Raw genomic sequence first — 15,757 nt, forward strand, 5'->3', positions numbered from 1 at the left:
GAGGTGCATCCGTGCTGTACGCTGCGTGTCGCGTTATCACGCATCTCCCATGGACTAGAGTCTATGGAGGGATGCGTGAAGCGCAAAAAAATAGGACATGTCCTATTTTCTCACAGACCCTTCACACGCTCCTTTGAAACAACGGCCGTGTGAACGGCCCTATTGAATGCTATAGGTCTGTGTGACGGCTGTTTCAACGGCCGTCACACAGACGTACTACACGTTTGTGTGAAGAAGTCCTTAGTGGGAGATTTTTATCACTATTAAAGGTTCTTTACAGTAAAGAGGTGGGTAAACTTGTGGAATGCTCTTATGCAGGAGATGGTTATGGCAAATAATTAATAAAAGGACTTATGAAATTTGTAGAGTCAGAAAGGACCCTTCCGGGGTCAAAATCGGTCAAAATTTCCCGTTTAAAAAAACTCCCACAAAAACCAAGTACAGTGTTCTATAAATAGGGAAAAAAGTGATTTATAAAGTTTTAATAGTGTACATTTACAAAGGTCCTTTCACCATATCCACCGCACAGGTGAGTGTTAGATTATCTAAATACGGCTTTAAATGTTGTCCGATTCATTTTTCTTCTTTGTGTTGGAAATCAAGTGAAACAATAAGTGCAATCTTTTTTCTTGATTATTAATAGGACCCTTTAGACTTATTTATTGTTACACGTTATCTGGGGACAGCACAGATCTTGTAAGGATGAGGCTGTAATGTCATCTTATAGACATATTTTGTGTTGACTTCCGTCACTCCTTCTGGTAGATGGAAGCTGAAAGATCGCATCAGAGTACCGAAGAAGATAAAGAGCTCCGTGCGAGCAAGTTGCTCTCCAAGACATACACGAGAACCTGTATATGGAATAAATAAATCATGCAACAAAAGGATATTATGGAACAACATAAAAGTGAAATTAATTGATTGCCAGTAAATAAATACATAAATTGTTCACTAGTATTTAAACAGTCTAGCCAAATTAGGTCTTTACTTTCAGGAAACTGATAAGCTGATGCTCTGCCTGGGGACTCCACAACTTCTGCCCACGTCACTGTCCATATATGGACAATGATGTTGGCAGCAGTACTGGAGTCCCTGAGCAGAGCATTAGCTGATACTCTGCTCAGGGACTCCAGTACTGCTCTGTCGATGTCATTGTCCATATATGTGATTGTAATACAATTTTTGGTTCCCAGATAACCCCTTTAATTATAGAAGGTAAATGTAAAAGTCTACCATGTCATAATACCAACACGGTCGGGCTGTACCTAGTGCGCATGCTCTGACGTGCGCAGTATACTTTTCTTTTTACTCTCCAGCCCAATTCTTATTTGGTCACAACTATCCCTTTTTGACCTACGGCGCATGCGCTGACATGCGCCGTACGGTTCTGATACCCAGCGTCACTCCGCACCTTCGTGAATGTACGATTGAGCAGCGTGGACGCCGCATTCGGTCCATGCTGATACCTGGAGGTGATCCTGTGTTTTTAACATAATAACGTTAGTGTATGCACCTGCACGTTATATAACTGCCACATGTGATAGCACTTCTACTATATTGATTAATTGTGACACTACAGTTATTACTGTACGATACCATTACTGTTGCATGATCCACACAGCCTAACAATTTCCATAGACAAACATTGCTAGTAGTATGAGCTTTAAAACCTGGCACGTGGTCATAGGAAGCCACCTTTGCAAAAGTCAGTTTGGGAAATGTCTGATCTGCCCTGGTAAAATGTAAGTTCTATTATTGTGAAGTGGAAGCATCTAGCAGTAACAACAGCTCAAGCAGAAAGCCGTAGACAACACAAACTCAGAGCAGGGTCACCGAATGCTGAAGCGTGTGACGCATAAAAATAGTCCATCCTCTATTGCACCACTCACTGTATCCTGCAAAAAAAATATACCACGTGGTATACACTTTCATAAAATGGGGGCCTATGGGTGACGGATGCCACTCTGTGGTGTACATCACAGGCCTTTGTTAAGCTTCGGGAAGCTCCAGCGACGTTACTGTCCATAAACATGGACAGTTATCACTGGAGCACAGCATAGCCTGCCTTGCCCGCTGACTCTGGTCGTCCTGTCTCCCCAAGATTGGAATCCTCTGGGCAGCCCTATCAAATCTTCCAACCAGCCGGAGTCCCCGGCTGCTATGTCGGCCTGGGGAAGCTACATCACTAGAACTTCCCTGGGGTAGCCCCAGTGAGGTAACGGGCCAGTAACCTTACTAGGACTATCCCACACACACGTCAGCCCTATCGTAACTTCCCAACATCCAAACTGGATGGAACCAGCTGCTATATCGACCTGGGGTAGCTATGCCACTGGAGAATCCCTGGGGTAGCCCAGGGAAGCTCCAGTAACTTAACTTCTCCAGGCTGACATAGAAGCCAGGGATACCAGCTGTTTGGATGTTACGATAGGGCCGCTGTGTGGGTGGAAGGTTATCTGTGTGGATCCCAGAGGATCACAATCATGGGGAGACAGGGCAACTAGCGTCTGCGAGAAGGGTGGCCTGTACTGCGACTGGAACCTCCAGTGCATATACAGATGTAGCCCCCTTTACCTTGATTTAGCGTGTAACTAGTCTGGAGGAGGCTGAACTCTTAATGGTTGATAGGGGATCAAATACTTATTTCTCTGTGCACAATGCAAATAAATATATATAATTTTGACTATGTGATTTTCTGTGTTTTTTTTTTTTATATATAATCTATCTCTCACTGGTAAAATAAACCTAGCCTAAAAATTCTAGACTGTTCATGACTTTGACAGTGGGCAAACTTACAAAATCAGCAAGGGATCAAATACTTATTTCCTTCACTGTAGATATGCTATTTACGATATATATGTTAAAAAAAAATTGGGATGGCGGGATAAATATATGTCTCGGGGCTTGTGCCCCTGATCTTTTAAGACCCTAGCAATGCCCCTGCCGCTACCAGCCTGCATCCAGTAATCCGCTGGGCCCCAAAGCAAAATATATAACAGGGCCCCCACCTACCATATATCATTTATAATACTAGTGTCTTCTTAGGCGACTGAGGAGCTTTTGGGTCCCCTCAGGCTCCAGGGCCTGGGTGCAACTGCTACCTCTGCACCCCATATAGCTACGCCCCTGGAAGTCATCATTAGTAGTTAGATAATTCTCCATATTAACAATCTGTCTCCTTAGTTGTGATAAAGTCTAGGTTAGCGGACTCTTTAAAAGCTGGCCATTGACGTGTTATAACAGTTGGCTTACCAATCCTTCAGTTAACAGCTTTCAGGCCCTACTGGACATTTGATTTTCAATAGGGAGATCAGCATCTCTCAACCACCTAACACAGCATATTTTATTGAAAACAATATGACTGGACAGTTTGAAATCCAATCCCTACTCTCCCTATAGGACACTTGAGGGGACTTCAGCCCCCAAATCTGATGTCCACATGGGTATTCTGACCTATCTTTTGTGAGGATGGGGGCCTGATAAGTTTTGCAATCCAAAAAGGACTGCTCCTCCTTTGCTACTTGGCTACTTTTGATTGGTGAATGGGGGTCATGCGACCCCCCTGTTCTGTCCTGTTAGATAGGAATCCCAGATTTGACCACCTGTCAGAAATTTATGATGTATTCTAGGGTTTCGGCCTAAATATTTATTCTTGGAATCCCTCTTTAAAAACAAGCAAGAATTATTCTTACCTGCAGAGAAGGGCATGAAAGCCTCATTCATCAAAAAATTCCCATCACTGTCCAAGAAATTCTGAGGGTTGAACTGATTGGGTGTTTTCCAGTACTGAGGATCATATAGCACAGAATCCAAATTGTCCAGAACCATTGTGTCCTTATGGGAGGTAAATATGTTTGACAAAAGAAAAATGAAGAAGTTTTGGACGAGAAATTATAGTATCAGTACAGACTCGACAACTCATGGCTTCTATTAAAATAAAGAGATTCTAATGCTATTTCAAGACACTTATTCTATTTAGTGTCGCTTATGATCAAATTCCTCACCTTCTGCAAGGAGTAGTTACGAACTTTAAAATCTTTTATGCAAGTCCTTGGAATTCCCACAGCTGCTATGTTCCCATAACGTAGAATCTCATGAATCACAGCATTGGTGTAAGGAAGATGCTTTCTGTCTTCATAGTAAAGCTTAGATCCATCAAAAACAATATCCAATTCTTTATGTACCTTGTCTGTAATATATCGCAGATTTCGTCTTTAATTTGGTACATGTCACTTAAGTTTCACGCAGACAAATATCCTCCCATGCTCTTATGCATGCAGACACTCGTCCATGCGCTCATTCCCATATATATATATATATATATATATATATATATACACACAGAAATTAACTTTCAGGCACTGGGATCTGTCTCAGCCATCAGTAGGCAGCAGCAGAATCCAGCAGAAGGCCTTTTCCCACTTCGGGTATGTTCACACGATTAACAAAATACGTCTGAATATAAGGAGCTGTTTTCAAGGGAAAACAGCTCCTGATTTTCATACGTTTTTTGAGCGACTCGCGGTTTTCGCTGCGTTTTCGCTGCATTTTTTACGGCCGTTTTTGGAGCTGTTTTCAATAGAGTCTATGAGAAAACTGCTCCAAAAACGTCCCAAGAAGTGTCCTGTACTTCTTTTGACGAGCCGTCATTTTAAGCGCCGTATTTTGACAGCGACGCGTAAAATGACAGCTCTTCTGCACAGAACATCGTAAGACCCGTTGCAAGCAATGGGCAGATGTTTGCCGACGTAATGGAGCCGTATTTTCAGGCGTAATTTGAGGTGTAAAACGGCTCCATTACGTCTGAAAAGAGGTCGTGTGCACATACCCTAAGGGTATGTTTACACAATTAACAAAATACGTCTGAAAATACGGAGCTGTTTTCAAGGGAAAACAGCTCCTGATTTTCAGACGTTTTTTGAGCAACTCGCCTTTTTCGTGGCATTTTTTACGGCCGTTTTGGGAGCTGTTTTCAATAGAGTCTATGAGAAAACTGCTCCAAAAACGTCCCAAGAAGTGTCCTGCACTTCTTTTGACAAGCCGTCATTTTACACGCCGTATTTTGACAGCGATGCGTAAAATGACAGCTCGTCTGCACAGAACATCGTAAGACCCATTGCAAGCAATGGGCAGATGTTTGCCGACGTATTGGAGCCGTCTTTTCAAGCGTAATTCGAGGCGTAAAACGCCTCCATTACGTCTGAAAAGAGGTCGTGTGCACATACCCTTATTCTTTAATGTCAATGTGTTTTGTTACATAACACTTGCTCTACTCACGTTGTATATCAGGGTAAGCCACCATGTACAGAAGAGCCCACAGCAGTGAGGTGGATGTCGTTTCTGACCCAGCCCCAAACAGATCAGTGATCACGGACATTAGGTTTTCCTCGTTAAATGTGGAGTCCACTTCATTTTTGCTCTATTAATAGCAGGAGAGTGGCATTACATGACACCATATAATAGAATATTTTCTATTCAGTTCTTATACTATCATATATATATTATATATATATATATATATATATATATATATACAGTAAAGATTATTTAAATATAAATAAAAGTAAAGAAAATATTAAAGATTGCCTTTTCAATCTGGGCCAGGTAATAGTCAATGACATCCTGAGGTTCTTCTGATAACCTAGTTTGCTTGTGAATTTCGATCTCTTTTTTTGTATATTGATTCAAATAGTTCATGTGTCGAAACGCAGCTTGGTGCGGACCAGGTATATGCTTCATTAGCCAAGGAAAAGCATCATACATCTAGACAAATGGAATTATATACATTATTCAGCATTGGGTTCCAAAGAGATTCAGGTTCATGAGAAATGTCACTCTGTTGTTGAAAGCTATGTAAGTAGAAGACATATCTGTTTAGGCTACTGTATTTTGGGAATTTAATGCAGCACTTGAATGAGTTTGGGTTGTGGTCTAAAAACTTGCACCGCCACCATACTCATGTGAGAACGAGTAAGGTCATTCAGTATGGAGTAGAAGAACTGATGGTGTAAATGAATGCTTACCAAAAGCATTCACAAGAGGAATAAAGTCTTCATAAAGTATTTTTTTAATACTTTGGTTGAGTCCATGATTTGGTGCCCTCTTTTATTAAAGCATAGCTATCATGCCAAGTGAAATTTTTTAGAATAAGCTTTCGTGTGGGAATACTTGAGTGAGAACAGTATTTCTGACCATAATGTCACCTATATGATGTCTTTTTTAGCAATTTTTCCCTCTGCAGACTTTACTGCTAAATAGTTGTTCATGAGCTCTGCTCCAGAAGGGGCAGGCACCACTACTACTACTACTACTACTACTACTACTACTGCTACTGCTACTGCTACTGCTGCTGCTGCTGCTGCTGCTGCTGCTGCTGCTGCTGCTACTGCTGCTGCTGCTACTACTACTACTACTACTACTACTACTACTACTGTGATGTTCTTCGACAGCCCACAAGTCACAATTCTGTGCCTGCTTCTAATGAACTAGCAGGGCAGTGGCGTAGCTATAGGGGTCGGAGCGGTCGCAGTTGCGACGGGCCCCTAAGCCTGGGGGGCCCACGGGCCCCCGTTGCCATACAGCATTCTTATTAAAAATTTATTTTCTGTGCCGTGAAGCCGGCACTTCCTGGTTACGGTCACATGGTACACTTAGTGTACCATGTGACCATGTTGTCACGTGACCCGTCTTCCAGCCAGTGCAGGGGAAGAGCCAGTGCGGAGGACTCCAGGTGAGCTGCAGAGTCTGTAGTGTAATGTAATGTATTATGTTGTATTGTATTGTGTTGTCTTGTAATGTAATGTATTGTAATGTATTGTATTGTGTTGTGTTGTCTTGTATTGTGCTGTTTGTGGTCGAGACTGGGGGACCGTTAAATTACAGCCCCCCCCTCCTCTCTCCACCGCAAACTGAACAATACAACACAATACATTACACACTGTCGGTCGCGTCCCCCTGGGGATTCGTGTGAAGACCTCCGGGGGGTCATGAGTCACTCACCGAGGTCCCGGTTCCATTCAATGCTGGAGCAAGGAGCTGACGTCTCCTTGATCCAGCATTCACTGTGCCCTGAGCGGCTCGACGCAGGCAGGCGGGATGTAGCGACATCTTCGCGCCTGCCTGCGCTGAGTCACTCATAGCACACACCGGAGGTGGCGAAGGAACGGGGATAGGTAAGTAATTATGCTATTTTTCTATTATGCACATATGGGGGTATTATACTGTATGAGGGGCTGATATTGCGGGGGGGGGGGGGGGCATTATACTGCATGGGGGGCTGATATGGAATGGGGGCTGATAAGATGGGGGGCATTATACTGCATGGGGGCTGATATGGGGGAATTATACTGTATGGGGGGCTGATATGGGGGGCATTATACTGCATAATTTCTGATGACTTACCCTAGCCCAAGTTGAACCAATGTTCTCAACAATACAATGGTTGCAGTTAATCAGTTCTTTAAATGTGACATCATCAATAGAAAAACGGTGTCCATAAACAACAGCGGAGATGACGTTTGTCACTGCATGATCAAGTATCAATGATGGATCAAATGGTTCTCCTAAAAACAATAAGTCTTGTTTAAGTTGGTGGGTAAAAAGATCACTCACTTAAAGTCTAGCACAATTCATATTCTGCTGTTTCCTACTGTATATAGATTCTCTAATAAAGCTGACTGTATATCAGCTTCCAATTATAATATTCCTGATAGCAGGATTCTCCTCTTCAAGCTCAAACGTGATTGGTTTTGCAAATATAATTTACAGGGGGGACTGACCATTTATTCATGCTATCAGACATTGCCTGAATGCCTGGAGCATTAGGGTACCCACATCCCACCACCTTGAAACGGCACCATATACCTTTATGGCTAGGTGGGGGAGTCAGAGCTCTGTTTTTCTTATACCTGTATTTTGATTAAGGGGCCCATGACCATTATTGCCCACTGGCCTAGAGAATTCTAAGTCCCCCAGTGATACTTTTCATAAAGTAGAATTAACTTTTATAATTTAGCCACCACTAGGGGGAATGTGGGAGCTTTCTGCATACTGTTTACTGTTTATACATTGAACTCAATAATAACACAGTATGCAGGAGATTTGGAATCAGAAAGACATCTGGAACAATGAATACACTATGTTATGCAAATTTGTATGACATCTATGTCATTAAAGTGCATGTTATGCATGTAACATGTGTAAGGTCATCCACTGCTCTAAACCAAGCAGGATGGACTTTAAAGGCTATGTACACATTTGATATCGTTGTATTTTTTTTTAAATAAAAATGTTTGGTGCAACTTTTTAAATACTTTTTATTAAAAATTATTTTTACTTTTTGAGATACAGCTGCTTTGTATTCTGTACACCGAGCAGCTAGATCTTGCGCTTAAACATAAATCATTCAGGTCAGCGGCACTGACGGGTTCCGTGACAGTGAATCCTGCGTGTCTCTGACACGCAGGATCGAGCTGTTACCAATCACATCTAATTTCATAACTTAGATGTGATCGATAACAGGTGGATCCTGCGTTTCAGAGATCTTCAGGACCCGCTGTCACGGAACCCGTCAGGGCCGCTGACCTGAATGATTTATGTCTAAGCGCAAGATACAGCTGCTCTGTATACAGAATACAAAGCAGCTGTATCTCAAAAAGTAAAAATAATTTTTAATAAAAAGTATTTAGAAAGTTGCACCAAACACACTGATTTACTCTGTTCTGTTCCCATTTTAGTAATATAAACACAGTTTTAAATCACAGTTTACTAGTCTAAACCAAACTATTTTTGTTTATACTAGTGGGCCGACCTTTCTTGGCTGTAAATAGATCCGCCATACACCTGGCTTCTTCTTGTATCTGTGATGCCAGTACACTCTTTCCTAGTCCAAGGTTTCTTAGTGTCATCAACCCAAAACGTCTCTGTTGTTTCCACATGTGTCCGTTGGCCATTACAATGCCTACACAGAAAATGCACAGGATATACATTTTGACATAACATAAACAATATGTTGGAATGTCTATAGCAGATTTTTTTGTCTGTTAACTTCCGATCTCCCGCCTGATCTTACAGCCCTTTTTTGAACTTCTGTAGAATTGTATGGGGTACATGGAAACAGCAGAGTATTTCAGCTCAGCGGTTTTTATCACTCTCAATGAACTTTTGTTTTAATGGGGAACACGCGACCCTCGCTCTGCCGAATGGTTGGAGTCGCCTACCTATGCCATATATATTAATTGTCAGAACTTTTTTTTATTTTTCCATCAATAGAGTAATGTGAGGGCTTATTTTTTTGCGGGAGTAGTTGTAGTTTCTATTGCCATTTAAAGTACCATATAATGTACTGGGAAATTGAAAAAAAATTCTTTGCGAGCTGAAATAGGAAAAAACTGTGATTCCTCCTGTGTTTTTTGGGTTTCATTTTTACGGCCTTCACCGTGGGGTTAAAATGAGAACTTAACTTTTTCTGCGTCTCAATAAGATTACAGTGATACCAAATTTATATAGTTTTTTTTATATTTTACTACTTAAAAAAAAAAAAACTTTGTTAGAAAAAAAGCCGAAACTTTTTTTTTTTTGTTCCGTGGATTGAGCGGTGTGAGGGCTAAATTTTTTGTCGGACAAGCTGTCGTTTTTATTGGTAAAATTTTTTGGTACATACAACTTTTTTATCACTTTTTATTACATTTTTTTGCACCACTAAGTTGACCAAAAAACAGCGATTTTGGTGTTTTAAATTTTTATTATTTTTTACATTACTTTAGAGGAAAAATTCATGTTTTTTGAACTTGAAATGTTTAATTTTTTTTCACTACTAACTTTATTAACTTTTTTATTTTTAACACATTTTATTAGTCCCCCTAGGAGACTTAAACCAGTGATTGTTAGATCGCTGGTACAATACACTACAATACTAATGTATTGCAGTATATTGTCATTTTTACAGGCTTCTGTTAAAGAGGACCTGTCACCTGGTCAAAAAACTGCAGTTGATAACTCTGTTAGATTGCAGGCGCCTCACAGATTGTGATGCTTTTTAATTTTTTCTTCTAACCCCCACCGTTCCTGAGATATCGGTGCTGTTAGTTCTGGTGTCCGATATGTAAATTAGGCCTTTGACTATCAAGTGGGCTGTTACCCCTTATGAAGTGACAGGTGTTGCCTACTTGACAGTCAAAGGCCTTATTTGCATATCAGGCAACAAAACTGACGGCCACAGGCAGGGCTTAACAGAGGCAGAGTGAAAGCAGTCCTGGGGGCCTTCATTAGGCCCCTGGGCTGCCATGACAACCATCGGCACCACACAATCGCGTTGTGGGGGAACGGATGAGCTGTTGGAGGGGGCCACCCCCTCTTTTCAATGCCTCAGATGCTGTCACGATTGACCGCAGCATTTGAGGGGTTAAATGGCCGGGAACAGCACGATTGCTGTTCCTGGTCGTTAGTCCCAGGTGTCAGCTGTAAAACACAGTTGACAACCGCAGCGTATAGAGCACGCTCAGCGTGTGAGCCCGATCCAGGGGCGTAGCTAGGGGGCAGATGGGGCATGTGCCCCGGGCACAACTAACTGATAGGGAAGGGGGGGCGCCGTGGCAGAGCAGCTGATCGCTGCTGATAGGCACCCTGTATGTTGGACACCAGCAGCAGCAATCAGTGTTAGGGTATGTGCACACACACTAATTACGTCCGTAATTGACGGACGTATTTCGGCCGCAAGTAGTGGACCGAACACACTGCAGGGAGCCGGGCTCCTAGCATCATAGTTATGTATGATGCTAGGAGTCCCTGCCTCGCTGCAGGACAACTGTCTCGTACTGAAAACATGATTACAGTACGGGACAGTAGTTCCACGGAGAGGCAGGGACTCCTAGCATCGTACATAAGTATGATGCTAGGAGGCCGGCTCCCTGCAGTGTGTTCGGTCCGGTACTTGCGGCCGAAATACGTCCGTCAATTACGGACGTAATTAGTGTGTGTGCACATACCCTTAGGAAGAGCCAGTAGTTCATGCAGCGGCATTCTGACTGGGGTCTGTGACGGCCCGGGAGTGGACCAGTCCAGTCATCTGACCTCACTGGTCCACTACCGGGCTGTCACCGACCCTAGTCAGAAGGAACTCCGCCGCTGCCTGCGCCGCATGACCTCCTTGGCTCCTCCGGTGAGTCACGTCAGAGCGGAGAGTGGTAGAGGTAGGCTACCGCTCTCTGCTCTGTTTACAGTGTGGCGCTATTTACCAGGGGTGGGGAGTGTGGCGCTATTTACAAGGGGGCTGGCGGGCTGTGTGTGGCACTATCTACAAGGAGGGCTGTGTTTGGCACTATTTAGAAGGGGGGGGGGCTGTGTGGAGCTGTTTACAAGGGGGGCAGAGGGGGACTATTTTAAAAGGGGGGTTCGTGTGGCGCTATTTACAAGTGTCAGTGTGGCGCTATTTACAAGGGGGTCAGTGTGGCGCCATTTACAAGGAGGGGCTGTGTGGCGCTATATACAAGCGGGACTGTGTGGCATTATCTACAAGGGAGGGCTGTGTGGCACTATCTACAAGGGGGGGCTGTGTGTGGCACTATACAAGGGGGGCTGTGTGTGGTGCTATTTACAAGGGGGGGCTCTGTGGCGTTATCTAAAACAGGGGGCTCTGTGGCACTATCTACAACAAGGGGGCTGTGTGGCATTAACTACAAGGGGGCTGTGTGTGGAGCTATCTACAGGGGGCTGTGTGGCGTTATATACAAGAGGGGGGCTGTGTGTAGCACTATCTACAGGCAGCTGTGCGTGGCATCAGATTAGCAGGTTAGTTTTGTTATACGACTGTTGATAGTGGTGCCTCATCGCAATTATTTTTTCTTTAGAGATCCGTTTTATACATAAATGCGTGGCACCACAATGAGTGCAAATATGACACCGACATACGCTAATATATAAATGGAGGAAAAGAGGAGGAAATGTTTGTGTACACCAGTGTTAATAAAAATAAAAGTTGGAGTATGACCCCTCTTAAAAAATGTGTTGCATCTTTCAACCTAGGCCGTGCGTCACAATTGTGGCACAACGCTGCAGCCATGCTCCATTTTTTCCCCCACATTGACCATAAAATAAAAAAGTAGATACTTACCTCACACGTCTCTTCTCCCCCTCCGGGTCAACTCATCACTCTAATACGGTTCATACAAGGTCCTGATGCCAAACAGTGTCAGGGTCTTATATACGACGCAGCACTTGTCAAAACGTCTGAAATTCAGGAGCTGTTTTCGCCTGAAAACAGCTCCATAATTTCAGACGTAATTGGCATTGCCGTGTGAACATACCCTTAGCAAAAACACAAGCAGATCAGCAATGACTTTTGCAGTGCGGTCATTAACCGCATGCGGTCGGACATTATGAAGATGCAGTTAACTACATAAAAAACTAATTGTTATATAATAACAGCAGTCTGTTCGTAACAAACACCATTGACTTCTATTGAAAAATGACTTGCTGCAGTTTAAAAACGCAACATAAATGCAACATGGCCGCACCGTGTGGCCTTACCCTTAGGCCTTATTCACACGAGCGTAGTTCACGTCCGTGATACGCGTGTGAAAATCATGCGCGTCGCACAGACCTATGTAACTCAATGGGGCCGTTCAGATAGTCCATGATTTTCACGCAGCGTATGTCCGCTGAGTAAAACTCACGACATGTCCTATTGTTGAGCGGTTTTCGCGCATCACGCACCCATTGAAGTCAATGGGTGCGTGAGGATCACGTGCGGCACCCGGACGCACTTCCGTGTGCTGCGCGTGATTCGCGCAACAGTTGTTTAAGAAATGAAGGCAAAAATAAAAGCACCTCCTTCATTTCTGTTAACATAAAAACAGTGTCAGGGGGGATTCACACGAGCGTGTATTCGGTCCGTGCGGGCCGCGTGGTTTTCACGCGGCACGCATGGACCAATACAAGTCTATGGGGCAGTACAGACAGTCCGTGCTTTTTGCGCAGCGTTTGTCTGCTGCGCAAAAAGCGCGACAGGTTCAATAACTCTGCGTATTTCGCGCATCACGCACCCATTGAAGTCAATGGGTGCGTGAAAATCACGCGCACCACACGGAAGCACTTCCGTGGGACGAGCGTGATTCGCGCAACAGCAGTGAAAAGGATGAATGAAAACCGAAAAGCACCACGTGCTTTTCTGTTTCCGAACATCCAAACGGAGTGTCTTTGCGATGAGCGAAGCCGGACAAGCGAACCGAACTTCACCGGGTTCGGCCAAACTCGTTTTGGCCGATCCCGGCAAAAAAATTATCGGTACGCGACGTCAGGAGATAGTCACTGTCCATGGTGCTGAAAGAGTTAAACTGTTTCAGCACCATGGACAGTGACTTGCGATCCCAAAATACATTAACCTGTAAAAAAACCCGAAGTTCTAACTTACCGATTACTCCTGTCTCCTTCCTGCAGTCCGACCTCCCGGGATGACACTTCAGTTCAAGTGACAGCTCCAGCCAATCACAGGCCAAGCACAGGCTGCAGCCAATCACAGGCTGCAGCGGTCACTTGGACTGCTGCGTCATCCAGGGAGGTGGGGCCCGATGTCAAGAGAGGCGCGTCACCAAGGACGCGTCACCAAGGACGCGTCACCAAGGCAACGGCCGGGAAGTTCTCGGTAAGTAGGAACTTTATCTTTTTTTTTTACAGGTTTTTCGCTGTTGTGTTCGGCATTCACTGTCGAGGGTGCTGAAAGATTTAGCTCTTTCAGCACCTTGGACAGTGACGGGCGTTGACAAGCCTCATCTCTATGATGCCGGCTGCGCGAAAATCACGCAGCCGCGCATCAGACACGCATGACACACGCAGCTGTCAAATGGTTTTTGCGCTCGCAAAACGCTGCGTTGTTTGCGCGCGCAAAAACGCAACGTTCGTGTGAATCTGCCCTCATAACAATTCCATATGCGCGAAAATCACACAGCCACGCATCAAACACTTATAACACACGGAACTGCAACTGCAAAAAACGCTGCGTTTTGTGCGCGTGCAAAAAGCACACGTTCGTGGGAATAAGGCCTTAAAGTGGAGCAAAGCCTGGATGTCAGTTCTAGGCTGTATTTTTTTAAATACTTGTTTAGGCTGGGTTCACACGACCATGTTACGTCCGTAATGTACGGAACGTATTTCGGCTGGAAGACCCGGACCGAACACAGTGCAGGGAGCCGGGCTCCTAGCATCATAGTGATGTACGATGCTAGGAGTCCCTGCCTCGCTGCAGGACAACTGTCCCGTACTGTAATCATGATTACAGTACGGGACAGTAGTTCCACGCAGAGGCAGGGACACCTAGCATCGTACATCACTATGATGCTAGGAGCCCGGCTCCCTGCACTGTGTTCGGTCCGGGTCTGCCGGCCGAAATACGTTCCGTACATTACGGACGTAACATGGTCGTGTGAACCCAGCCTTATGCTTGCACTTTTTTTGCAGGTAGCATTGAGGCCCCACGCACACGACAGTATTTTTCATCAGTAATTAAGGACCCATTCATTTCTATTGGCCACGGACACCTTTCAGTATTTTTACTGATTGGTGTCCGTGCTGAAAAAAAAAATCATAGAACCTGTCCTATTCTTGTCAGTAATTACGGCACAGATTTTCCCATAGATGTCTATGGGAGCTTCCGTAAATACAAACGGCTACTGATGTACATCCGTAAACCGTCCGTATTTACCGTAGTGTTGCTAGGCAACATATTGATGACATAATTTGCAACCTGCCTCTTTTTTTTACGGATCCGTATATACGTACATTTACGTATTTACGGACACTATTTCGGGATAGATGAAAATACTCTCATGTGCATGGGGCCTTAGGCTGGGTTCCCACAGTGCAGATTTCCTGCAGATTTTGCGTGCGTTTTTTAAGCCAAAAGAAGGAACGAAACCAAAACAGAAGAAATATATAAAGGAGGGCCTTATAGGTCTGCTCTCCTGGATCCAATTCTGGTTTTGGCTTACAAAATGCATGCAACATCTGCAGCAAATCTGCACTGTGTGAACCCAGCCTAAGGCACACGCTGTAGATTTTGTTGCGGAATTTTCTGAGACTAAAAATCTGTTCCATTTATATGAATGAGGTTGTTTCTGCTGTGTATTGATTTCTGCAACAAAATCTGCAGCATGTCCAGAAGGCCTCATGCACACGACCGTGCATTTGCAGCCGTATACTATCCGCACTTGTAGAGTACCAATTGCGGATAGTATAAAACACATGTTAACCTATGGGCCATTGCACACGACCGTGTATTGTCCGGAGCCCGGACTGGAAAAAAATAGGATATGTCATTATACGGTCCGGATTTGCGTTCCGGCCTCATTGAAATCACTGATCATTGATGACACTCCGCGGCCCTTCGGTGCCGTAATCACGGACCATGCGCACAGCTATGGCCGTGTGCATGAGGGCCTCAGGGTATGTTCACACGCAGAGTTTTCAGTAGTTTTTCAGGGCGTAAACACCTCTAAAAACTGCTGAAATTACGGAAGCAGAACACCTCCAAACATCTGCCCATTGATTTCAATGGGAAAAACTGCGTTTTGTTCAGACGGGACATTTTTTTACGCGGCCGTTTGAAAAAGGGGCATATTTTTACGCGCCCTGTAAAATGAAGTGCATGTCACCTATTGAGCCGTTTTTCATTGAGTCAATAGAAAAACAGCTCCAAAAATGGCAATAAAAAATTCATCAAAAAACGTTTCAAAACAGCTCCGTTTTTACTTTAGCGTGTGAACGT

General features: G+C 44.1%; 1 protein-coding gene across 1 annotated transcript; it reads right to left on the reverse strand.

Moving 5' to 3' along the window:
* Positions 1–467: 467 nt before the first annotated feature.
* On the reverse strand, positions 468–11,019 carry LOC142754588 (cytochrome P450 2J4-like). The gene is made up of 8 exons (XM_075860392.1): positions 10,986–11,019; positions 8,810–8,959; positions 7,402–7,562; positions 5,587–5,763; positions 5,278–5,419; positions 4,005–4,189; positions 3,693–3,834; positions 468–851 (listed from the first exon to the last, which is right to left on the reverse strand). Exons 1-8 carry the CDS (start codon positions 11,017–11,019, stop codon positions 673–675), a joined length of 1,170 nt encoding a protein of 389 aa, XP_075716507.1. The 3' UTR covers positions 468–672.
* Positions 11,020–15,757: the final 4,738 nt, after the last annotated feature.

Source organism: Rhinoderma darwinii, chromosome 1 (assembly GCF_050947455.1).
Source record: "Rhinoderma darwinii isolate aRhiDar2 chromosome 1, aRhiDar2.hap1, whole genome shotgun sequence".
Classification (NCBI taxonomy): Eukaryota; Metazoa; Chordata; class Amphibia; order Anura; family Rhinodermatidae; genus Rhinoderma; species Rhinoderma darwinii.